Source organism: Dryobates pubescens, chromosome 5 (assembly GCF_014839835.1).
Source record: "Dryobates pubescens isolate bDryPub1 chromosome 5, bDryPub1.pri, whole genome shotgun sequence".
In the NCBI taxonomy this organism is placed as follows: Eukaryota; Metazoa; Chordata; class Aves; order Piciformes; family Picidae; genus Dryobates; species Dryobates pubescens.
Genome location: NC_071616.1, coordinates 19,062,605 through 19,087,324, shown reverse-complemented (window position 1 = coordinate 19,087,324; position 24,720 = coordinate 19,062,605). Strand labels below are relative to the sequence as shown.

General features: G+C 43.5%; 1 protein-coding gene across 1 annotated transcript in view; it reads right to left on the bottom strand.

The window, feature by feature from the left end:
* PRKCH (protein kinase C eta) overlaps window positions 1-14,229 on the bottom strand; it is a 117,060-nt gene extending 102,831 nt beyond the window's left edge. The window contains exon 1 of the mRNA XM_009903912.2: window positions 13,638-14,229. Coding sequence (XP_009902214.2) covers window positions 13,638-13,997 — 360 coding nt within the window. The 5' untranslated portion in view covers window positions 13,998-14,229. The remainder of the gene's footprint in view (window positions 1-13,637) is intronic.
* Between the last annotated feature and the right edge of the window lie 10,491 nt (window positions 14,230-24,720).

Here is a 24,720-nt window from a genome sequence, read left to right as displayed (position 1 = left end):
CCCACTAAGTAATATGCTTAAAAGCATAAATTCCCTTCTGGAGACAAGTACTTCCCTGCCTGGGTGGCTCTGGTAATGTGTACCTTATGGTCCCCTTCCCATTGACAGCCCTTGCTGAGAAGGAGCACACTACCTTAAATCTCAAAGTAAAATTTTGTTCACTCCATAAAGAGTCACATCCATTTTTGTCTTATAATTTTAAACACAGACCTTTCACCAGCTGAGGACAGAAATCCCTTGGACAGCATTTATTCTTTGAGAATAAAATCAAATAACTTCCCTTTAAGGTTAACCAAACCCTGTAATATGAATCCGAGAAGCCAGTCAAACCGCTCCTCTGTATACTACCAGGAGGCTCAGTAACACCTCGAGGGGAAGAAAATGAAAGAGCCGTAGTCCCTCTAATAACTGCCACACATCCAATGAAGGGAACCATTACAAATGCATTCCCCTAAGAAAGTAAAACACCAAAAACTCCTAATGCTGTTCTACTCTTAATATGCATGATATTGAAAAAAATCTGAGATAAGTTGACAGAAATGAAGAGCTAGATTCTAAACTAGCTGCCACTGGAACTGCTGACTAGATCCTTACCACCACCGCATCACGAGTTTCAGCTTCTTATGAATCTAAAGGATTTCTCTTGCAGCCCAGCAGCACTTGGAAGGCTTCTGGGACATTACCACAGTAATACAAAGCACTGGGGTGGTTTTGGGTACTGAGACAGAAATTTTGAACAAGTAAATAATGACCCAGTGGAAAATTCATAGCAAGAGATGGAAAGATCTGGTACCCTTCAAACACCTACATGTTCCGACTGTGGCTTTGAAGCAAGCCACAACACTGTCTGTTGTAAAGAGTACCATTCCTGTGGAAACAATTGCTTAATATTGTTAGAGGTGGAGTAAGAGCAAATACTCTAGGTGTACAGAATTTTGCATTTACTGATTAAGAATACACTTACTTAAAAAAATATATATATATATCTTACTGACATGGAGAAAGAAAACTCTTGTGCAGTTGAAGTAATTAAAAAACTAAACCCACATTTCTCTGCAAATAGCACTTCATATACCCAGGACTATTACCATAAGCAGGCCCTTTGGTCAACCTAGAAATTAGCCACAAAACTTACACTGATAAAATGTTGATAAGCTTTTTTAACATCAGGGAGATTCTTCCAGAAGACAAGTACAGGGGCACCAAAGATTGTTTAAAACCAGCAAGCCTCAGTTACTCTTTTCTCACCTTATGTTTGTTTTCAAAACAGGAACAGGAACTTCCAAAATGTTACTAAAATAAGAAGTGTTGTTGCTTAAAAACAATGACTATTGCATATCTATTGCTGAGGCAAGTCTCTTTGCAGTAAGCTTTTTTTATAGAGAGAGATAAAACCACTGACCTTATATCAATCACAAACACTCCTTTTTCTGTGACAGAGGGAAATGACAAACTTGCAAGGACACAACAGAAACCTTCTGAGATAGCACCCCTCATAAGCCAAAACATGTGGTGACTTGAACAATCAGTGCTTCCCTTCAATATATTCACACAGACCATACAATTTCATTCTTGACAAAATCAGAAGGGTACAATTCTAAAATGAACCACCCTATGATTTTGGATATAGCTTCACTTCTCCATTCTAAGGGTCTTCCAAAAACCTGGAGTTCTAAAGTTCTTTATTTTAAGAGTTTTACCCAACAAAGTGGTAACCAGTGTGAACGCCAACCATAGGGATTTCTCCTCGCAACACAGTGCTAAGGAAGAACTGAGTATGTGATGTGCCCTGCTTGCCCCACCACATGCACGCCTTCATAGGCATTTCTACACCACAAGCACTGATGTGCAGCCACACGCAGCAACTGCTCACCCAAGACAAGCTAAAAGATACTGCCTTTTACATGCCTTCAGTGGAGCTTCAGAGTGGGGTTTTGTATGTGCTCACCAGTGGCTGTCATCAGCTGCTAGAAAGAGCATAGGGTTGATTGTGAACTGATAAATCATTAACCAAGTTCTTCAGTAGATACAAAATACAGGGAAAAGTTATCTTGGTGTCAAGCTTTGATCAAAAGGAGACGACTGTCCGCAAACCCCTAAATCTTCCACTGCCTCTTCTTCCAGACATCACCACTGCCCTACAAAGGCAGCAGAATGGGCACTGCTTCGCACGATTCCAAAACCACAACTGACAGTCCACCACATTAACTCATAGGGCCTCTGACTGATGTTTTCACAGTTCAGCTGTGAAATGGGGTAGGCAAGCAGCAGGGACATGAGCAGGATGTGTTTCACTTCTGTTGCACAGTGTCTGCCTGTGAGGCAGAGCAGGACAAAGACCTGCTGCGTATCCTCTAGATCAACCCTGTGCAAGTTGCCAGAGCTCACCAGTCACAAGCCTGCCAAAGAAGTGATTCATCATAACTAATCATAAACCCCATTTTTAGTTTGGACATTTTTGCTAAGCATTCACTCAAATGAAAGTTACGCTGCCAGCTTTGCACCAGACTAACTGGGAGAAGATTTGAACACATTTCTTTTCCCCTCATTACATGCAACAAGGGTTCATCCTTAACTAGCACATCAATAAATTTTCACTACAAGGGACTAAAAAAATTTTGAGAGGATGTGTAGCACAGCCTTATTTTTGATGCTTTATTGTTGACTAACAACACAGTCACTCCAGACTATGACAAGTCCTAAAGACTTGGGTTGAGTAAGTCCTGATCTGTAGACACCCCATTGTTACAATAAATTCAGGGGTCTCATTGTCCTTCAGCTAGAGATCTTAGCATCAGTTTACACTGGTCTTGAACATACAAGAGAAAGCATATGTGCTTCTGTAACATCATTGCCCATTTCTATTGTCTGCATCATACCCCTCTTGTCATTCAAAGAGAAACAATAGAGCCCTACCATCTGGGCTCACTAGCTCAGCACTAGAACTTACTTCTTTCCTGGACATGAGCACAATAAACTCGATGCTCTTCTAGGCTCAAGCCAAAGACCTTTCAGCAAGATTTTGCAAAGGAAAAGTGAAATATGTTCCTCCCTAGTATCAGGAAGATAGGAAAAACCTTAGCATTTTTATTAGCAAGGCAGGCTGAATGTTGCTTGAGCTATTTATTTGGAAATGTTGTCAAAATAGGGTTATTGTAATAGGGGCTACTTTTTGAGGGGAAGATGGCCTCACACAAACCCTCAAACAGTTGTTTCTACTGTTTTACCCGACACCAAGCCAAGAACAGCTTAGTTGTTTGTATAGTAGCTATGAAACCCCACAGTTATGTCCCACAACATTAAGGAGGACTTTAACCAGCACTTTTTCTTAGCATAGGCCTGGAAGCAACCCCATCATGAGTCCACCGCACAAACACCAGGCTGAAACTTCGAAGAAAAGAAACTGACTGTAGGGTCATTTCAACAAACTCCAATAACTCCTCTCTCACCAGCCAGTCCCAAGAGCAATTCTTGTGGAGTACCCAAAGCTCCTACATTGGACTTTTTACTGTTACTAAGTAAAAAGATGAAGTGATAGATGTGGAGCTCTGTCTTGCAAAGTGATTATCAACAACAGTCCCACATAGCCCCATTAGAAGATAGAGGGACAGCCTACACATTTGACACCACTCTAGCTTTTGTATTAAGTAGAGTGTTCCAACTGAGTAGCTTTGACACGAAATCCCACCATGGATTTGGGCCTCACGGGAACATTTCCCTCACATGGTTATATTTTCCTCCAGGCTCAAGAGCAAAGTGCCTTACAGAATAAATTTTCATTGAATTCATTAATGTTAGATGTTTCAGTCTGTGAATGACCCAGATAATAAACTCATTGCATAGAAGCCAGTTCCTGCCTCTTTCTCAGAGCTCCATGAGCACTCACTGTGCTCAATAAATAATGTACAAGCCAGTCATCATTATAAACCCTTGTTGCATGTAACGAGGAGGAAAGAAACATGCCCAAATCTTCTCCCAATTAGTCTGGTGCAAAGCTGGCAGCGTAACTCCATTGATGCCATTGGGAATCCACCAATGTAAACCTGGCAAACAAAAGCAGAGGCAAATACTGGGTTCCTGTTGTGCTGAAATCTCACAGAAGACATAGGAAAACTTTTTACAGAGTGATATTTTACAACAAGTAAGGAAGGAGAAAGAAGACTTCCACACTGATGATGTTCTAGATAGACGCCAGAAGGATGTAAGGTATGGAGAACAGCCTCTCATGAAGTGTGACAGTCTACTTGTGAGGGAAGGGTAAGGATTTGGCCCAACTGAATGAAAGGTTTCTCCCTCTCTTCAGATTCAAAGCATTTAAATTTTAGATACATTCAAAGACACAAGATAGAAAACATTCAGGAAATCAATCCCCAGATTTCAACACTTCAAAAAACATGGTTTTGCTCTGCTCCTCAATCCTGGAAGAAAAAAACCCAACAAATACCAAATCCAAACAAACAATAAAACCCCCACAGCTATATGGCCTTGTTTACCAAGGGAAATAAATGCAGGACAAAGTAGGAATTCAAACAGGATGAGCCAGTCTTTCACTAGTTGGTCTTGATCTAGAAAACCTTTGTTATTCTGAAAGAACCAATCCAAAATTGAATACATGAGCATACAACGAGCACACTGACCAGTCTAGGTGGAGATAATCACTCTAGAAACAAACTCACATGTAAACAAGCCAACTCCAATGCTATCAGAGACAGCATTTATTTGCAATTATTTTGTCAGATAAAAGCCCTTAGGAATACAGACATCTCACACTGATTTTTACTGTCATAGTAAAACTGTCACCCTCTTTCCTATACAGACTGTAAAGCCAGACAGCTTCAGAGAACTGACATAACCCTGAATGATCTTTCTGACAGTGCAGGTCTCTCTGACTCATACCTAGAGCACTCAGCCTAGTTATGACTGGTCCCTGCTTCAGCATCTGTAAAACTGTGAATTACAGCACATATTTTCTATCCAAAAGCAATAAAAATATTCCAAAACTAGGACCCCATTGCTACTATAGCAGACTTAAGATACTAAAGTGAAGATGTATATGAAGATTTTAATTTACAAGTGATGTATTGCTTACATGACAGAGTAAAATTACGCTTATTAAAAACAGAAAGGACAGTACTTTGCTAAAATGGAGACTAATGACAAAAACTTTGCCGGGGGGGTGGGAACCACAGAGAAACAAGCAAAGAAAGAACAGAAACCACAGAGCAGGCCAGAAGAGGGGGTTACAAATTGAGAGGGTTACAAATCGAAAGTGCCACAGGATGGTACAAGGTGCTTTTTCAGACCAAATCAGACTGGCTGACAAGTGAAACTCCTGCCTCTGAGGATGGCTGATACAAAATGAGATATAAAAATCGGACAAAAAAAATTATTCAGTGTTCAGATATGGAACTACCATCTTAATCTTCTCCTCACCCCCCAGAGGTACATTGTATGTCAGTGTAATTCTCCCTACTAGGTGTAATGTCCTGGGACAGCACAGATACACAGCCTGTTTCTCACATCCTCTCCTTCACTCACCTCCATTTGAGAGGTGACAGGGTTCAAAGTGATTTCAGATGGCAAGTGATTTTACCAATTTTTTTTAAAAAACAAAACCAACACACCCCAAAAAACCCAACACCACAGCAGACATGTAATACCCATACACCAAATCATACATTTAGACATTTATGTCACATAGAGGTATTTTCCTCCTGCTCTTGACAGAAATATCTATATTGCAATAAGAAGTGGGGGGATTTGAAATGACTAAAAATTCCACCAAGACCTACAGAGCATTGTTATGCTGGTTAAAAAGATAATAATTTAAAAAATAGAATAAATACTCTATCACACATCTCACAAACTGAAGTCAGCTACCAAAACTGCCCAACTTTTGTTTCTGCAGCAGTGCTTCACTTCCTGACTGTTCAACAGCAAGGAGACCTCTCCTAGATGGAGTCTGGAGAGCTGCCACCATATCACCAATACAAACACAAATCAACTCACTCATGAAACTCAATACTTAAAAACTTGGCAGGGGAATAATGTCATCTACAGGTTCACAATCGCCTCCCTCCTGCCCTGCCAACATTTTTTTGGTATTGGCAAAGCCTATACGTAACTGCAGTCACAGCAGCATGTTCTGACTCCAATGCAAGCTGTGCCAACCTGAACAGAAAATCTAATGGAGCACAGAAATTCCCAGCGGCAAGAAAAGCTAATGGACAAACTGAAATCTTAACCTAGACCTGAAGTCCCAAATGCCCTAGGACTGTGCAGCTCAAGGCTGCCATCCTTCCCAGGCTGGGCTTCCCCGCTTTGCAAGTTAGCTCTCAGAGGAGACAACCCCAGATGTGACATCCATCTGTCACACAAGACACAGGCATCCCCAGTCTACCCTGGAGGCTGCACTACTCCATGAGGACACAGATCGGCGGCTAGAGAGCACAATGCCTTCTGGAGATGCAGTGGGTCCCACAAGGAAGACGGTGTCTGAAAACAAGCTGGCAGCAGCCAGAGCAGCTATTCTACCTGCAACCTGTCCCCTGTCCCACATCTGAGAAGCCCCAGGGAAATGCAAAGCAGGGAGCAGGCTATCAGCCGGTAAAACTGCTCTGGCAGGCCTGTGGGATAAATCTGGTCATTGATTAGATGCCTCTGGTCTAGCATAACATGGGTACATGGGCACACAAGGGCACACAAGGCCTCACAAGGGCAGTGAAAAAGCAATTTTTTCCATTACCTTGGGCCAAGCACAGAGGCTGAGATTTTAGCACTGAACATCAGTAGCACCAGAATTGCTGAAGAACTCTTGCACAGCATTGTGCTAACACAACAGAACTTGGCCTTCAAAATAAATCAGGATGGTTTTCTCAGCAACTGACTTCCCTGAGCAATGGGAACATCTCATGATGCTGAAGAATAAAAAAAATGTCATTGGCATTGCAGAAATTTAAGTTGTCTGGCCTGCCTTAAGTAGCTTAGCAACATTAATTGGATGCTTCAGGATGCACTTTGTTTTAGACATATATTTGCTATCTTTGATATAATTATAAAGCAAGTCTTTCCATCACAACCAGCCAGGGCTTCTTGTACCAACAAAAACAAGGGCATGGCTGAGGAGAGGAACAACCATCTGGTGAGCTGCACCAGGACATGACACCACATTAGTTACCCAGGACTCCAGCATCGTTCACTGCACAGCCCCACAAATAAAGCAGAGGTGGAATAAGTAATCACAATAAAGATTATGCACTGTGTCCAAAAGAACATCTGCAGCATGGTTTGATGTATATTAACTGTGTCCCTAAACAGGCTGAGATTTGGGAAGCAAGAAGGCATTATCCAGAGTCCTTTCCAAAAGCTGCCAGCAACTTGTGTCACTTGATGACTTTTCAATTCATCCTTTTCTCCATGGTTACAAAAAAGATCCCTGATTTCTTGGTTGTATTAGCAATGAACAATAGCTACAATCAAGCCTAAAGCACCAAAGAAGCTTTGAATGGTTTGAAAAAGAAATGGTTGGAGTCTTATTCACTTCAGTAAGAGATATGCTTCCATACTGAATTACACTGTATATCAGTGGACAGCATTTCAATAGCTTCAACGCACACACACCCCCCCGCCCCGACAAGCTTTTCTGCAGGGTTTATTGCCTGTAAGCTCAAAATGGCCAGATACCAAATCATTACTCAGAAAATTCTCCAAACAGAAAGCCTCAGACAGCATGGATCAAATACATCTTTACAGAAAGACCTGCAGTAAAAGCTAAACAAAACCAGAGTGAGGCAAGGCCTGCAGTGGTGTAAAGGGCTGGGGACAGAGCTTCCTGGGGGTCTGGGCTCACTTGTGCTGCTGTAACCCCACTGGCCCCTTCCTCCTCTGCACACAGCCTCTCTAGAAAGAGCAACCCCAGGGCTGGAGGAGTGGGTTTGCAGACACCCTCAGGAGCTTCTTCTGCTGTGACTAACGCTGCTGAAGGAGACGTTGGAATCAGCCCTCTCCCTCTAACCAGAGCTCACAGATAATTCACTGGCAACACCATCAGCAGAGAGCAGAAATAGAAATCTAATCCTAGCATCAAAGTCAACCCCACACCCTCTCAAACATATTAGGAAGAGCTTTGAGAAATAACTCCAGCAAACCCTTCGTGACTATGTAAGCTCTGGCCTCTCCCAGTCGATCACTCCACCACCATACTGAGAAGCTGCCACCAAGCTGGAGAACCAAAGCGCCAGTTGTGGGACCTTGTCAGCAGAATGGGCTGACAAGTCAGGGGTGTAGGAAGTGGACCAAGTTCTGGATAGAAACTTAGATGCCCACCCAGTTGTGAAGCCAGAGAACCTGGGTACCTTCCAGTGGTGTTTGAGTTGAGCTTTCAGCTCAATAGCTGCTTCACACCAGCAAAAGCAATACCGTGATACTTGGACAGCATATCCCAGCCAGATTACACTGGGTGGGAAAGCACGTTCCTCTTCTACACACCTCTCCAGCATCCCTAGAGCCCTTCCCAACCTCAACAGCATCAAAGCAACAGTTCAAGACATTACTGTGTTAAAAACAGATCAAGAAACACACTGGAAATCCACTACTGCAGCAGGACCAGGCACTCAGCTGCGAAGGACAGCCAAACTCAAAAGCTGCTGTATGCAGTTCAAAGCCAGGGCATGAACTCCAGTTCCACAGACTTGTACTGGCATCTCAGTGCCTTCAACCACTGGAAACTGGCTCTTCTCATGCTCTGACCAAATCTTTCCAGCCTAACATGCTCTCAAACAAAATGTCCATGTTCTTTAAGGAAGCTCAGTTACCAGACAGGCCGTTTACTGGGGAGGAGCTCATGGATGAGTGAGAAATAGGACTCCTAACTAGCTCAACTTCCAATGCTGAGACAGGGCCATAACTGTGCAGTTCTTCATGACAGCGCATTCTAGTTGTTCCCACCTGCTTTGATCAGTAAAACTGTTACTAGCATCACATGCCCCCAGATTATTTAATACCTGACAAACAGCAACAGTTTCTCCTTTATTTATGTATTACAGCCTTTGGATTAGGGTGCAGGGCACTCTCAAGTAGCCTTGGTGCACGGGACTCTACTGGCATTTTGATGAGTTTCTTCATAGGGCCAAAAGACAGATGTATGTTAAATGAAAGAAACAGAAGCCAAAGTTCCAGTAGCTTTCAAAACCAGTCTTGCCTTCTGCAGTGGGTGTTTCTCTCCACTATTCCCATTTCTATGTATCGGTAACAATATTTACAGAAATAACTTAAAACTCATCAAGAAATAGGGAAGGAGCTTAGTTTACTCAAGCCTGGTTTGAGATTAATGTGCAGCATGACTTTCACACAGATCAGAGATCTGCACTATGTACATGGTTGTCACGTGCATGGAAACAGAAATCATGTGGACAGATTGCTATCACTCTGTCTCAGCTTGCCACTGACCTATGGAAGGAGACACTGTTTTACTCCCACCCAACAAGCTGCAGTCCACCTCCACAGGTGGGCACAGGCTGACAGAAAGTACTGCACTGCAAAACCCTCTGTCAACTGCTATAAAGTGATTTTGGCTTCCTGATGAAAGTTTTGCCCACCTGGAGAACACTCTGCAGTGAAGTGGGAGCCAAAATAAGAAGCAACCACATTGTATTCAACCTGCAGCACCCTGCTCTCTGCCAAGGTCATGATGTTCTGGGGAAAAAGTTGCATTCTCCTTTCATCCTTAAATTTAACATTCAATGGCTATAATAGCACAGAAACACGAGTAAAACATAATTCTTTTTGCTTTAATAAAAGAAAAAACATCATAGGAAACGATACAGGCAAAACAACTCAAGGGCTGCATGAGAATTACTTGTCTCAATCTCTTGCTGCACACAGTAACAAATTCGTCAGGAAGTTGCAACTGGCTCATTAATCTTATAGTCATCTATTATCTAATTTCCTTCAGTATACACTGATAATTTGCTATTTCAAGATCAAGGTTTAATTTTAACTCCTTGTTAAGGTCCTAAAAATTCTGACATCTCTGCCCAAGGACTAACAATTTTTACAATCATAATTAAACAATTCCCTAGAAACAACACAATTCAATACCTGTAAACAATGTCTCCCCAAGCTCGAAGATTATTTCAGCTACTACATAAATATTATAGGAATGATCCTATGTATTATAAGCAACTCCCTTCTCAGTTACAATTCAGTAATTCATTTCACTGACATACAACTTCTTCTTTTCCTGCACTGAGACTTGTAAAGAGGAGAAACTACCTTTTAAAGATGCATATGCTGAGTAAAAAGACTGTAGCACATGCTAGTACAAAATTAAATGTTTTACAAGACAAGTTCCAATCATAAGCTAACAGCTTTCGGACAGCAGCCAGCTGAATTCTCTCTGCTGTGTTGCACCCGGCGGGTCATGCATGCCTGTCTGAAATGCTGCCATTCAGGTTTGCACAATTTCACACCCACAGAGGAAAATGCCAACCAGAAGGAACATGGTACTGGAGCCATCACTCCCAGTTTTAACTGCATTAAAGCACACTGAAGGCAAGATGGCACTTAATTGACAGTATTAATGAAAACTACATCTTTGCAACTTGACAAATAAATACAAAGAAATAGGAAGGATCTTGAAGTTAATAAGCTCTTACAGATTTGATCTGTGTAAAACTAGTCAAATGTGTTTGCCAACTAATACACAAATTAAAAAATATCCACACTGTGCTAATGTATTTACTAGAAAGACTTCAAAAGATAATCTAATTGGTTAGAAGAAAAGGTTATTTTTTAAGAGACTCTGGAACATGGATTTTAATCCAAACCATGAACAGAGAACTCTGTTCCAGAGCTCAGCAGGATGACTCAGGTGTATAAGTGCTACTGATGAGACAGTTCATGTCCATACACTTACTCATCTGCATAAGTGTTTGGGGTCATAATTGCAGTGAGGTATCTGCAAGTCATCTGGGAAGCACCAATGCTTACACTCCAGCTGCTCCTACTTGCCTCTCATTAACATTTCCTACAGTTCTCACAAGAGATGGTGACCAATGCTACAACCAATCTTTTTTATTTTTTCAGCAGGAGAAAATGCACTTTTCTAAATAGAGCAGCAGAGGAGCCTGAGAGCTCACAACGCAAGTTTCAGGCCAGCACCTGAGCAGAGGACTGTCTTAGGTAATCCCCAGCAGCTCAGCTCTCAGGGAGCAGAAGCAGCCAACTGCTCTGTGCTGCTTTGTCCATTACCAGTTCAAGGAGCATTTGAAGTTTGCCAATATCTTTCTGTGTCTCTGCAAAGTGAATGAAAAAATCTATTTCAAACCAAAATGAAAAACTATGTACAGCCAAGTAAGTGTAATCTGGGTTAAACTTTGAGCATTCACCAGTTTTCCATTCACTCCTTCTTTGCCTGTATGACCTTTAGCTTTGGGGATGGAAAAAAGGGTAGCATGAAGGATTTCAGAGTGGAGATGTTGCAAACCATCTACAAATTACTTGAGGTGTCTTATCGTGCCAGCGATTCACGGACCTTGGGTTAGTACAAACCAGCATTTCCTACCATTCTGATTACACAAAACCTTGTGACAGGCATATTAAATTATCAGGGAAAGATGCTGTTCCCTGTCATCATGTGATCCCAGCTGCACGCTATGCAGGATGCTAACAAAGCACATCAAAAGGGAGGGGAGAAGAGAAAGAGAACAGATGATGAACACTTGCTCACTCCCCACTAGATCCACCTCAGCTGTCATTTTTAGACATTAAATGGAAAGCAGAGCAGCAGCTCTTAGCCTGTGTCTATATGACCAGACATAAGACCGGTTTAGTTAAAAAACTCACTGCTTTCCCATCCTATTACAGACATCAACTCACAGGTATAACAGCTCATAAAACACTTGTCTATCCAGCAGGAATAGGAAATTTTCCTTCACCAAGGACCAAACAAGCATCTCAGGCTACAGACTACATCTCTCCTAAAAAAATCAGTGCTGCAGGATGGATGAAATTAAACAGTGGGCCCCTGGACACTGGAAGCAATATTATTACAGCTATTTTAGTAATGTAAATAAGGCGGCCACGTCTGTAACAGAGCAGTCCAATCCCACATGCAGCCAGACCCAGTGTAACTGGAACTCCAGCCTCCCGAGAGGACAGGGCCTCTCTCAGCAGTGAAAAGGTAACACCCTCAGTAAATCAAACATAAAGAAAACCCTCAGAACCACAGCTCTCTGTCCTGAGCTCACTCCTTTGCCCTTGCCCATAGGGGTCCATTCTGTATTTAAAGCTGTTCTAGCACAAGCCTCAGGAGTTCTTCTCCAGTGGCACAACTAGCTGGGTATGTAACCACTGAGCAGCCCCAATTCTGCTCTAGCTGTGGTGTCAGGAGCAATACCTGAGCTTGCTCAATTGAGGCTAGCTTGGATGCCCCTGTCCAGCACTAAATCAAATCAGTGATTGCTTGAGAGAGACCATCTTTAGTGCATGAACCTCAAGCCTATCCTTTGGGTACCTAAGTACACTGTAAACACAGCAATACCAATATACACCCATTAATCAATCCTGGGACTGGTACTTCCCTGTAATCACCCCAGAGGTGATTAGACCTCAGGCACAGGCACTGGCTGAGAACAGAAAGCACAAGCATACTCCCCTTTGATACAATCGAGATGCTTATCTGTTCTATACACAGTCAGCTCTCTTTGCTCCACATCTGATTTTATTGTAGTGGTTACCTGAACACGTGTGCTGCACTTCCTGGCCTCAAAAAGTTAATATCTACCTTAACCTCAGAAATTCTCTGCTCTCCTGCACCTTCACTACCCTAAAGAAATGTTTGGGCTTTTTTCTTCTCTGTTTTAATCTAACACTTACAAGCAAACTACTTACAGCCACTTTCTCCTCCTTTACAGCACAGAAGGCAAAGACACAACTTTAGAGCCTGTACTATTCTTTTCACTTACCATTAGCACTAGGACATAAATGAGGTTTCTCTGGGCCAGACACAAGTGACATCTACTTGGAAATAACCTAGAATTAGCTGTAAGTGAAACTGTGTTGAACCAGTGCAGCAGTGTACATAATAGACACAAGACTAGTCCTGCCATTCTGTTATGAAGTCAAAGAAATTCACACACACACATCAAACAATTGTGCAAGCATGTGTAGATTTGCACAGAAATGCATCCAACCCCAGGTTTCCATGCTTCCAAGTATGTCTCTGTGTGCCAAGCAAAAGAAGGAAGGTACGACCACGTGAGCCTGCAGGTTTACTCTGCTTGTTATGTACTACAAGTCTTCTCTCTGCTAGTCTACAAAAAGGAGGCATTTCACAGCCTTCAGCTACAGGGTCTTGATCCTCAAACTATGACAGCTGAGACTTTCGTGTTCTTAGGGTCCCAAAAGGCATCAGTTGAAAGGTCAAGTCTAAACAACAGTCTAATGAAATCTAAAGCACAGGGGACAGAAGGGTGCACGAAGGTACACCTGTGTGAGCACAGACACATACTCCAGGCTGAGTGCATCTGCAGCACAGGCATGCAAGGACAAGTCCCAGCTCTGCAAGTACCCTGCGAGTGCCTTCATTCATTCAGAGAGGAGCCCGGCTCCAGATTCTCCTTGAGACGACTACTCACCCAGCCTTCGAAACTGTCGCTAGGGCCTGAGGAGCGCAAGAGGTCCTGGAAGTGCAAGGTGCAGTTGGCCACAAAGTCATCGTAGCCTATGGGGGTGTCGTGGAAGACGGACAGCTCGATTTGATGACCGTCAGTAACCGTGGCGGAGAATTCCTCGTTGTAGGTGGGTTTGTTGGTTTTCTGCTTGGTGCTCGTCTGCCCTACGCGAACCTGGTCCACGCTGACGGTGACATAAGGGTCCAAGAGCTGGTAGCCCTTGCGGAAGAGCGAGTGCCGGAGGGACCAACGGGTGGGCTGCAGACCCACTGCTTCCCCAATCCGCACCTTCAGGTACCCGTTGAACTTCATGGCTCCGGACATGGCTGTCCCCCCAGGGCGCCTGGGAGCGCGGAGGAGAGCCAGACCCCTCTCACGCGGAGCCCGGCCGGCAGCCAGCCCTGCCGTGACTCTTCAGGGGGCCGGGCGCCGGCGGCGCGCCCGCCTTCGGGCCATGCTGGGGCCCCGCAACCGCCGCGCAACGCCTACCCTCCTGCGGTAGCGGGCAACCGCTCCGCCGCCGCGACCTGTCCGGGCTTCTGCTGCCGAGGGGGAGCGGCACGGCTCAGCGCAGCCCAGCGGGGAACACCTGGGGCGTGGGAAGGCGCCGGGCAGGGAGGAGCAGCGAACCCGCAGCGAGAGGGCGGACCCAGGGTGGGGAGCGGGCGGGACAGGCGCTCGCTCGGCCCCGTCTAGGCACGGCCTGCCCCGGCCCGCCCCGGCCCGGCGTTAGCACAGGTGCGGCCGGCAGCCGCCCGCAGCCTCGCCGCGGGGAAAAGCGACAGGAGCAGTCAGCCCAGCCGCGTTGCAGGGCGATCAGCCTGGAAGAGGGATACACAGGGGAGCTCCAGCATCTGGGCAGCCTTCCCAGGTCTCCCAAACAGCTCACCCGCCTGCCGCAGCCCCTCCCCGGTTCACATCTCCTGGGGAAGAGCTGGGGCTGCACCTGGTCACCCCCGCAGTTATCGACGGGACAAGCTGTGTGGGGAGGGGAGTTAGGAGCGCCGCGTTACCTCAGCTGCTTGTACCGTTCAGCATCGCGGTGCGGGAGCCTCGCAGTTAGCTAGGAGAAGGTGTACACGGGACGTAAGGGCATGTTTATGCTGTTGGAAAGTTACCTTGTTGCCACTCTGCTGTTTGGGATTCGTTACATACAATTAGCATACGTGGCACTCCGCGTGCAGGGCTTGCTTTGGGATGGATTTCTTTCGAGTTTTCATTGCACTTAATAAAGTCAGAATTTTAATATTTTTAATGACTTTCCAAAGTTCACAGCAAAATGGTGTGGACAGGGTAACAGGGCAGTGAAATCCTGAAATCACCAGGAAAGCTGATACTCTTTGGCTGACATTGAATTAGGCTGTAATCCACAGAGTGGAAGATGATGTCCAGTGGAAGTCCCCACTGTTGCTAGATGGTGCCAAGGCTGGCTGAGATTGTGCAGGCAGCCACTTTCTGTGTGTGTTTCTTTAATTTTCTCCTTCCTTCCTTTTACCTTTCCAGCCTATTCCTCTCCCCTCAATCATCCATTTTTTTTCCACATTCTACCCATTCCCAAACAGACTGCTTCTGTTTTCCCACTTGCTTCCCTCTTGCTCTCCTTCCTACACTGTTTTCTCTGCATTTTTCAGGAGCACCAAGCCAAGGCTCCTTTGAGCCCCAGACAGAGCCCAGTTCAAACTGCCTTCTCAGGAGACAGCAGGTGGAACAGGTTCAGTAATATGATCATTCCTCACAAGGAAGCAACAGTTCTGCCAGAAAATATTACAGACCTTTAAATCAGTCTTCCGACAGGCCTCCTTGTGAGGCTTTTAAGTTCCTTGATCTGTCATTATTAGCTGGAGAAAAGAAACGTTTAAGAATTTTTGAGCTAGATTTAGGGCAGTTCATCCGAGGGAGAAATGTGGACTTAGTCTTCAAAAAATCCAGCCACTACATAATCTGGGATCTTGTCTCCAGGAATGACTACCTCCACATAGTTTAACAGAAGGCATGGCCAAGCAGACACAGAGTACTCTGTTCCCATAATAAACTTCAAGATTTAAGGATTTTTGTTGTTGTTGTCCATTTGATGTTGCTTCTGAAAAGCAGCTTAGCATTAGCTTTGATCATTCTGGGTAGTTTTCCCTAGTGATATCCTGGGTTCAACCTTCCTAGCTTCTTGAATTCCTCCATCCTACATCAGTGAGCTGGTCAGAAATAAACATTTCTTTGTCAGCTGTGTATTTGCTATCACTCTTATGTCTTGATTCATCACCGTTTTTCTCTTGTGACACCATAAAATAAAAAATAATTTTTTAAAAAGCCCCTCATTATTTGTCATTTTGCACTTTAGTCACCTCTACCCATCCTAGTCCTGAGCTGTTCCTTGAAGTCCATATGAGCATGGATAGAATCCATAATGACCATTATGAGCAGCCCACAGCTTTTACAAGACTTCACCAGAACTCTCTGTAATAGCTGCAGACAAGACTTAAAGACTTGAACTTTAAAGCACAACGTGAGTGTCCACAGGATCAGTCTGAAGGCTGAAGTACTCACTCTCTAAACTCCAAATCATCAAATACATTTTGCTTTGCTTAGAGGTCTTCAAAGAGCTTAGCACAATAACAATGAAGGATGTTAATTTAAAAGGAAGAAATTTTTACTTAGCCAACCATGTCTGGTTTGCCTCTATTTCTTGTGCTGGAGGCCTTATGGAAGCTTCAATGTCTGTAGGTTCCCCCAACAGTGCAGATAAACCCTGTTTGGAAGTCTGAATATCAGCTTAGATTCACAAGTGCTCTTGGAGGTTGGAGACTGTAGTTATTGGATAAACTTGAGTTACAATCACGAACTGCTGTAATACTGTCAAATTTGTTCTCTTTACCTTTTCCTCATCTTTGAGAGAAAGCAGAGATGAAAGCCTTCCCAAGAAACTTCTTAGAAGCAATGACTGATTTACATATTTTCTGGCATGAACAGGGAGAAGACCAAAATCTGCCAGAAGGTTCAGACAGTGTAACTTGTCAGTGTAATCATATAGGATCTTTTGCTGCGCTGGAGTTTTGTATATAATAACAATAGAAGAACTTTTCTATACAGTGGTTCATTGGAGTCACACATGATAACACAATTCCTGTACCTGGGCCTTAAAAAAGAAAAAAAGGGGAAAAAAAGAAAGAAAAATAAAAAGTACTGTAAAACTTAAAGAAAAACACACATGAGCTATAAGTGATAAACTTCTGATGAGCAGCCTACTCCTGGCCAGTTTTCCATTGCAGGGGGCAGGGGGGAAGGGGAATAAAAAAGAAATCCTGTGGGCTCATATGATGTGAATCTAATTAATTTTGTTTATCCACTTGAATCATCCTGGAACAGATCATCTCAAACAGCATCTGAACACACCCTGATTCTGAACTCCCAGCCAAAGTCCTAATATCTTGTTCTCAAAGAGAACTGCACAGTGACATGAAGTCAGAACATACCCTGCCTACTCTCCAGACATCCAAACAGCGGAAAAACATCCCGAGTTCAGTGTTTCCCTCCAAGAACCATAACATCCCTGCACAGATTGACCTTGTGAGGCTGAATGCAGCAGCACCATCTGGTGATGGCTGCATTGAACCTCCTTGAACAGCTCTAGGAGCCAGGCAGGAGCATGGCTTCTCATCACCAGCAGGAGCTCAGAGACCAGGCTCCAAACGTGGCAAGTTGATTACTTTTGTGCCCTCAAGTGTTCAGGGGAGCTGACCTCTTCCTAGTGCACCCTGCCAAGCTGCACGGCTTCCTGAGCAGTCAACTGATGACACACAGTTGTTGAAGAAACTAAGAATGAACTGCGGTTGTTCCTCAGCAGCAGCATGGTGGACATCACGTAATGGCAACACATACTGAAGCACATGAGGCAGTACAGTCCAAGTTATAAGTGGAATACACCCTGGAAGACTTTAGTGTAATGGTGGAGAACTCCCTGGAAAAAAAGAAGCTTAGTGCTGACCGACCGTCAAAAAACCCAAATAGACTATTAGTAATCATTAGAAACAGAACGTTGAGCAAAGCCAAAAGTCTCACTATGTAAGTGATACATCCATAATCTTTACATTGTGTGCAAGTCTGCTGCTCCCTCCTTCTCAAAAAAAGCCACAATAGACCTAGTCAAGGCAGAGAAAAACATGAAAAAAATGTGGTCAAAGGCACGAAACAGGAATGTGGAAGGAGAGAGGCTGCCTTAGCTAAAGATTTTGAGTCTGAGAAAGAATGAGTGAAGGGGAAAATTCGAGGGACATCTGTACAGTCTTAAGCCATGTGAGCTGGATGAATAGGAAAGGATTTTTCATTCTTTCTCAGACCTAAGGGGCACTTGCTGAAATTACAAGGTAACAGGTTTAAAGCATACAGAAGCAGATGCCTTTTCACACAGGGCACAGCTACAATCTAGTATCCCTGGCCAAAAATGGAGGCAAAACCTACAAACAGCTTCATAAAGGGGCTAGACATTTATGGACTTTCTAGTAGCTACTAACCATGAGATAAAACCCTGTCTCAGGAACTTCTTAAACCACAAACTGCCATCAGGGAGGACTGAATGGAGGCAGGACCACTCAATCTTTCTCTTATTTCCTATCATTTGCTGCTTAGGCATTCAAGTTCTTATTCTGAAGCCTCAGTTACTGGCCACTCTCTGGAACAGCATCGCTGAGGTATGATCAATTTTGGAGTCACCCAATGTACTTATTCTGTTCCTCTGGATTGTAATTTTCATATTTAAGTAAGAAAACTCAGGAATTACATCTAAGGAGACTGGCTTAGCCACAGTTCCCTGAGAGGGGTGAATGGCCAAAGATGGGAACAGCCCTCTGAGTTCACTCTAGCATTCTTCCTTCAGGTCACAGTAACCTTAAAGATAAGTTTATGCAAGATCTCTCATACTTTCGATGTGGAAAACTTACAATTCATCTTCACAAACAAAGCCAAAGAGCTTGGATAAGCCCTGTTGAAAGTTTATTATTTAAGCCTGGCCTCATTTCACGCTACAGCTGTACACAAATTAGAGCCCATTCATGCACCACTTAAAACCCCCACTTCTTCTTCCAGCCAAAGTGTACATTATTCCCTTCACCAGTAACCTGTAATTCTGTAATGTTTTAGTATTGTCCCCATCTGGAAAAACTTTGTCTTCCACAACTACCACTGCAAAAATGCTACTGACATTTCTTGTATGTGGAACTGCAGTTAAATACACTTCAAAAATACAGAAATTTAAAGAGCTGTAGAGGCTAGTGAAGCAGGAACCAACTCTATTTGGTTCCTCTATTAATTTTAGTCTATTTATACAACTTCCCTTTTATAGTTCTTTCTGTAAGACTGCTAGTTAAATCTCTAAATAGTGACAGCTGATAAAAACTGAATATCCCATGTGTGGAATCATTTGTGGCCTGGGAAGGCAAAAAAAAAAAAACCAAATACCTCTTTAATGATAATAATTATGGGATCAAGCCAAAACTCACTGAAGTCCAAAGCAAAGCTGCTGCTGATCTAAGCTATATGAGATTCAGCCCCGGTTTGTATGTCTGCTGTTGGTCCTGGTTTATTCCAGCACAAACTAGAAAAAGATATTTAAAGTAATATCAGCTATCCTTAGTTAGTATGCATACTTATTTTCCACTCCTAAACTTAAACTCACCTGATCCTTATTATTTTTTATTTTTTTGGAAAACACCAGGTCATTTTATAAAGTGCTGGTATTATAAACTGCAGAATATAGTTTATAAGAGCACTAACTCCTACAAGCCAACCATTAATACAACTAATGGCCTGTTTGTTGTATTAAACTGCTCTCATTTGTCTGGGTCCATTAACAAATGCAGTGGTCATTAACTGTTAACAGCAACTCAGTTATTAGATTTTATTACTTGTACAGGAAACACTGGAGAACAAACTGATTGTTTCGCTTTATTGGGGTTTATTTCTTTCCCAGCAGTCTTACCCTATTATTTATAATTTAGCTCCTCAATTATTCCCAGACATGACTGACACACTCACAAATGGGTTCAAGCCATCTATGTCGACAGTCAGGTCAGCCCCACCAAGGCCAACAAATCTCTCCTTTAAAAAAATGAGAGCTCCAAGGTACCAGACATCTGAAGTGGCCTCTACTTTTCTGACTTTCATGGATTTATTTTTGGACAGCAGCTTTCGTCCGTATACATAATAAAGGGATGAAGATATATTAATATGTACCTGAGAGGCTGTAAACCCTTCTGCTTCATTCATGGTTCTCTATCTGTAATTCACTGAAATCCAACAATCAAGTTTAAAATTATCTTTTACTTCCTCTTTGTTGGGACTGACACATCAAGTAAGGGTGATGTCATTCTGCCTTGTTCAGACATCTAGTCCAAAAAAACTGTAGAAGTCTCTTCTAGCCTTCTGGTTTACAAATGAGCTTAGATCAACATTCTTGCAAACCCTTTTATGTGAGGAATATTACCCAATGTTATGAAGACCTGAAAGACCTTCCATAGTCTGAATGCTGAAGACCCCTAATGCACACCTTACTTGCCCTGTTTTCTTCACCCCGATCCACTTCAAAGTAATAGAAAAACAACAACAACCACCACCAAACCAAACCCCATACCAGTGTCAAATTGTCATGATGAACCAGCAACATCTTGTCATGAAAGTGGCTTTCATCAAGCTGTCTGAGCATCTGTCTTTAACCAGCAGTGTCCTGATAGACACAGGTGAGGAAGGAGACACCCAGAAATGTGTTGTTACTACTCATTGGAAACAGGATCTTCCAGACTCCCTCCAATCAGTGTTGGACCTCACTGATGTTGTAGGACAACTGTCAGTACTTTGGAGGTGGAGATAAGTGAAGTGACTGTGGTTTAGCCTCTGGGGGGGTGGGCATACTTAATGAGATTGAAATAACTCAGTGGTCTTTTTCTAGTACTTCTCTATGCTTAATCCATATCCAGGGCAAAACTATAGCAGTTTCTCTGTCACCTAATAACCCCTCCTCAGTAGAGAAGGGAAATTGGGAAAAGGAGAGAAGACCCATGAACTGAAATGAAAAGAGATTTAATGAAACACCCTAACTGATGCCAATATAAAGTATATAAAGTTATACTCAGCCCAGCAAATGCATAGCAGTCACAATAAACAGGAAAGCAGTCCTCAGAGTCAGGAGAAGCCCAAGCAGGAGGCCCACTTATCTTCAGCAGACTTCCTACTTTATACTTGTGGTGGGTTGGACCCAAAAACTACCACAATACTGAGCATGATTTTCATGGTCTGGGATACACCTGTGAGCCAACTCCAGTTAGCAGTCTTGGCCCATAGCTGGCCTAGGATTCTGTCCCAGCCAAAACAGGATAATTAAAAGTTCTTTTCTCCTACAGAGGCACGAGGGTACACCTAGTATAAATAATCCTCCCTGTTTATTGAAAGCTTGGATTAATCAGAATGATAGGGCCACAACCAGCTCAGTGGCCCAGTGCATCAATAACACACATGGTGCTTAACTCTGAGAAGAAAAGCCACTCTCCTCCAAATAAAATTATTCACAATGCAGTATCTGAACATGTTGCATTTGAGATGCCTCACCAATCCTCTTCTCATTCGGCTTGTAAAATAGAGTCTTATCACTATTTGGTTACACAAAGAGTGGTCAGAAGGCAGTCAGGGAGTGCAAATTTAGCCAGATTACACCATCCCAAATTACATCAGTTTGCCATCTGCAAACCCATGCGTATTCTCTGCCAGCCAAGGCAGGATTGAGAGGAAAAGGGTAAGAGATTTTGCTAAGAACAGTCTCAAACACTGCTACTTTGTATGACTAGGTGATTACAAAGTGCATTGATTATCCCAGGGGCAGAGGTTAAAGCCTCTTCTGTGCCTCACATGTGGTATCTGCATGAGGATGTGTAGTGTTGTGGTGCTGGGGACTTAAAGGTTTGAGTCAGCTTAATTGCTCCTGCCTATAAACAAGGCACTTGTGATACAACTTCCCTCCTATAGGCTTCTGATAACAACTTCCTTCCTACACTCTTTCCCCAGCAAGCACGTGCTGATGTATTGTGCAAGAAAACCAGTCAGACAAGAAATTGTAAAGTAGTTAAGAAGCCTGAGGATGTGCACATTATGTCATTAAGAAGCTGACATCAGCAGAGACTTGCTAGGAATGGCCCCATATCATCAAGTGTATGTGCATTCTCTTTACCCTGCAGTAACAGAGTAGAATTGTCATGCTGGATGTTAGGAAAAAGTTCTATACAGAGAGAGTGATTGCCCATTGGAATGGGCTGCCTGTAGAGGTGGTGGAGTCGCCATCACTGGAGGTTTTCAGGAGAAGACTTGATGGGGTGCTTGGTGCCATGGGTTAGTTGTTTAGGTGGTGTTGGATTGGTTGATGGGTTGGACGCAATGATCTTGAAGGTCTCTTCCAACCTGGTTTATTCTATGTATTCTAATTAAAAGGGCATCTCTGCCTCTTTTAGCCCCTGCTACACCTCAGAACATAACAAATCTCAGGATTTTCCATGAACAATAGGACCATTAAAACACAGAGGAGACCCTCCTTGTCCTTGTTTTACACAGAGAAAGTAGGCACCAGAGCTGTGGTTGAGACCCTAGTTACAAAAAGGCTGAGCACCCCAGTCCCTGCTTTTGCATTTAACACTGGGGCATTGTACCAACCTCCCTCTCCTGCTTCCTCTCCTTCTCCCTCAAGCTCCTCTTGCAGAAATGAGTATTCCTAACAAAGTTGCTGTGCATGTCATGCAGCATGTTATTCCTGCTTTTTGCTCCCAACAGGATCATTTTTATTCATCCAAGTATCTGGGCGTTAGCTCAGCAAAAGAAGAGATCCTGAAGGACACTTTATGATTGTGGTGTGGTTGGCACACATGAGGGATAGGATGGCATCCAGAGGGACCTGGACAAGCTTGAGAAGAGGGCCCATGAAGTTCATGAGGTTCAACAAGGCCAAGTGCAAAATCCTGTGCCTGGGTCAAGGTGCTTAAGGTCATGGTTTAGTGATGGACTTGGCAGTTTTGGTTAATGGTTGGACTCAATTTTGGAGGTCTTTTCCAACCTGACTGATTCTATGATTCCATAATGGTAATGAATAATGCTTAAGGGGAGAAAGGAACAATTACCTGAACTAGATGACTAGAAGGAGGAGAAGAAACACATAGGAGTGGGCTCTATTAACCTGTAAATTCTATATTAGGAATGCACATTTTTATTCTTCAGTCCATTCCAAAGAATTCTCCTCTTGGTTCAGAACAAAACCACAAAATATCCCCCAGCATATAATTACAAGTCTGTGTGTGCACTGTTACTGAGATCTTTAAAATCACAAATACTCATTGTGACAAACTGTTAGATTCCTAATTACCTAAAATAATGCCTCTTTCAGACCCCTATAAATAAAGGTTATCTGCATATCCCCATCCCCACTCCATGGTAAGTACCGCAGTGATGCTCTTCCCTTCTTTGGAGTCAGAGTAGGAGCAGCCACTAAGTACTGTTGCTGGCGAAGCATAGTCCTCTCTCACATAGCACACTGGGGAATCCTGAGTTGATCATGGAGAAACAAGAAACAATGGTCAAGGTCTCCTTGCCTATCCTGTTTCTGCCCCAAACTCTGCACGCAGGCAGCATTTATTGTCTTCATGAGCTGCAATTCACTCTGAACAATAAGCAGGTGAAAGAAAGAAATATCTCAGGATTGTCCTAAAACTTCAAAGCCCTGCTCCAAAGTCTCAAACTTATAAAACATTTCAAAATAAGAAGGTATAACCACACAGCACAAGAGAAAGCACCCCTACGTACACAGTGCTGCATCAGACAGCAGCTTAAGTGCAGAGCTATGAAAAACAGCGTTTCTCCTCTTACCAAAGACCTCTAGATGGAGCTACCTGTTTTGTTTTCAAACCAAGAAGCTGCTAGTGAAGTCCTGCCAGCCATCAGGCAAGGCAAGAGACATGCAATGCCATGGAAGGGAAACATAGGCACTTGCAGCACTGTACGTGGTACATCATTTTGCATTCATGTTGTGCTGTATTAGATAGTCTAAGCTTTTCCACAAACCTTTGTGAAACCAACTGTTTTGCCAGTGCCCTGGTATTGCTTTAAAAAGGCACCCTTTCCACAAGAGTGAGAAGAGACAAACAGGACTGCAGACTGCCGAGATCCTGAATGTACACAACATATCAGATCCCTAGCTGGACAGATTAGCCAAACTAATTCATCTTGGTGGTGTGGCACTGACATACAGAAACCTGGGAGATGGGCTCAGTGATGGACTAGGTCCCTATGAAGATGGGAAAAACTGCAAAAACTTGGAATACCCAAGCCCTCTTTTTCCTCCCATGATGCGGGGCTTCATTTCTGGAAGACCTGTCTCTTCCATGGACAGCAGCAGGGCCAGCCAGTGTGAAGAGAATTGCTATGTGTGTGTCACCCTCAGCCTGTGTGATCCCATAACCCTGGAGAACAAGCGTTAAGGGTACTACTATGCCCACATCATGCACAGGAGGAAGCATTGATGTGTACTTTTTTGCACTGCTCTACTCCCATCATGACTGAGAACCACAAAGACCTGATTTTGGAAGGACAAAGTTACCACACATCTCCATCTATAAACAACCTCAAAACCCAACAGCATCCTGTCACCCTTGCACAGATAGCATTTTGTTTCTCCTAATTTCTCATCAGCCCTAAGAAAGCCCTTGGGAAGACAAGGCTACCCTGCCCTCCCTTGACAAGCCCCTGTGTTTCCCTGCTGCTGGTGTCTATTCCACCAGAGGGTCCCCGTATCCCACAGTGGTGCAGCACAAGCTGCTGTGCCCAGTGCTGCTCCTAATGAAATCTGAAGGCCAGGCCCAGAAAAGTAAAAATCAAACTTTACAGAAAAGCATGCTGTAATTTTATGATGCACTTCAATCTGATTCTGTTTAGTTGGAACAGCCCTCTGGGCAGGCCAGGACCGCCCCACGCAGTGTATGGCTGTGCTTTCAACTAGCACCTCCAGCCTCTTCCAAGGACATAAATGTTA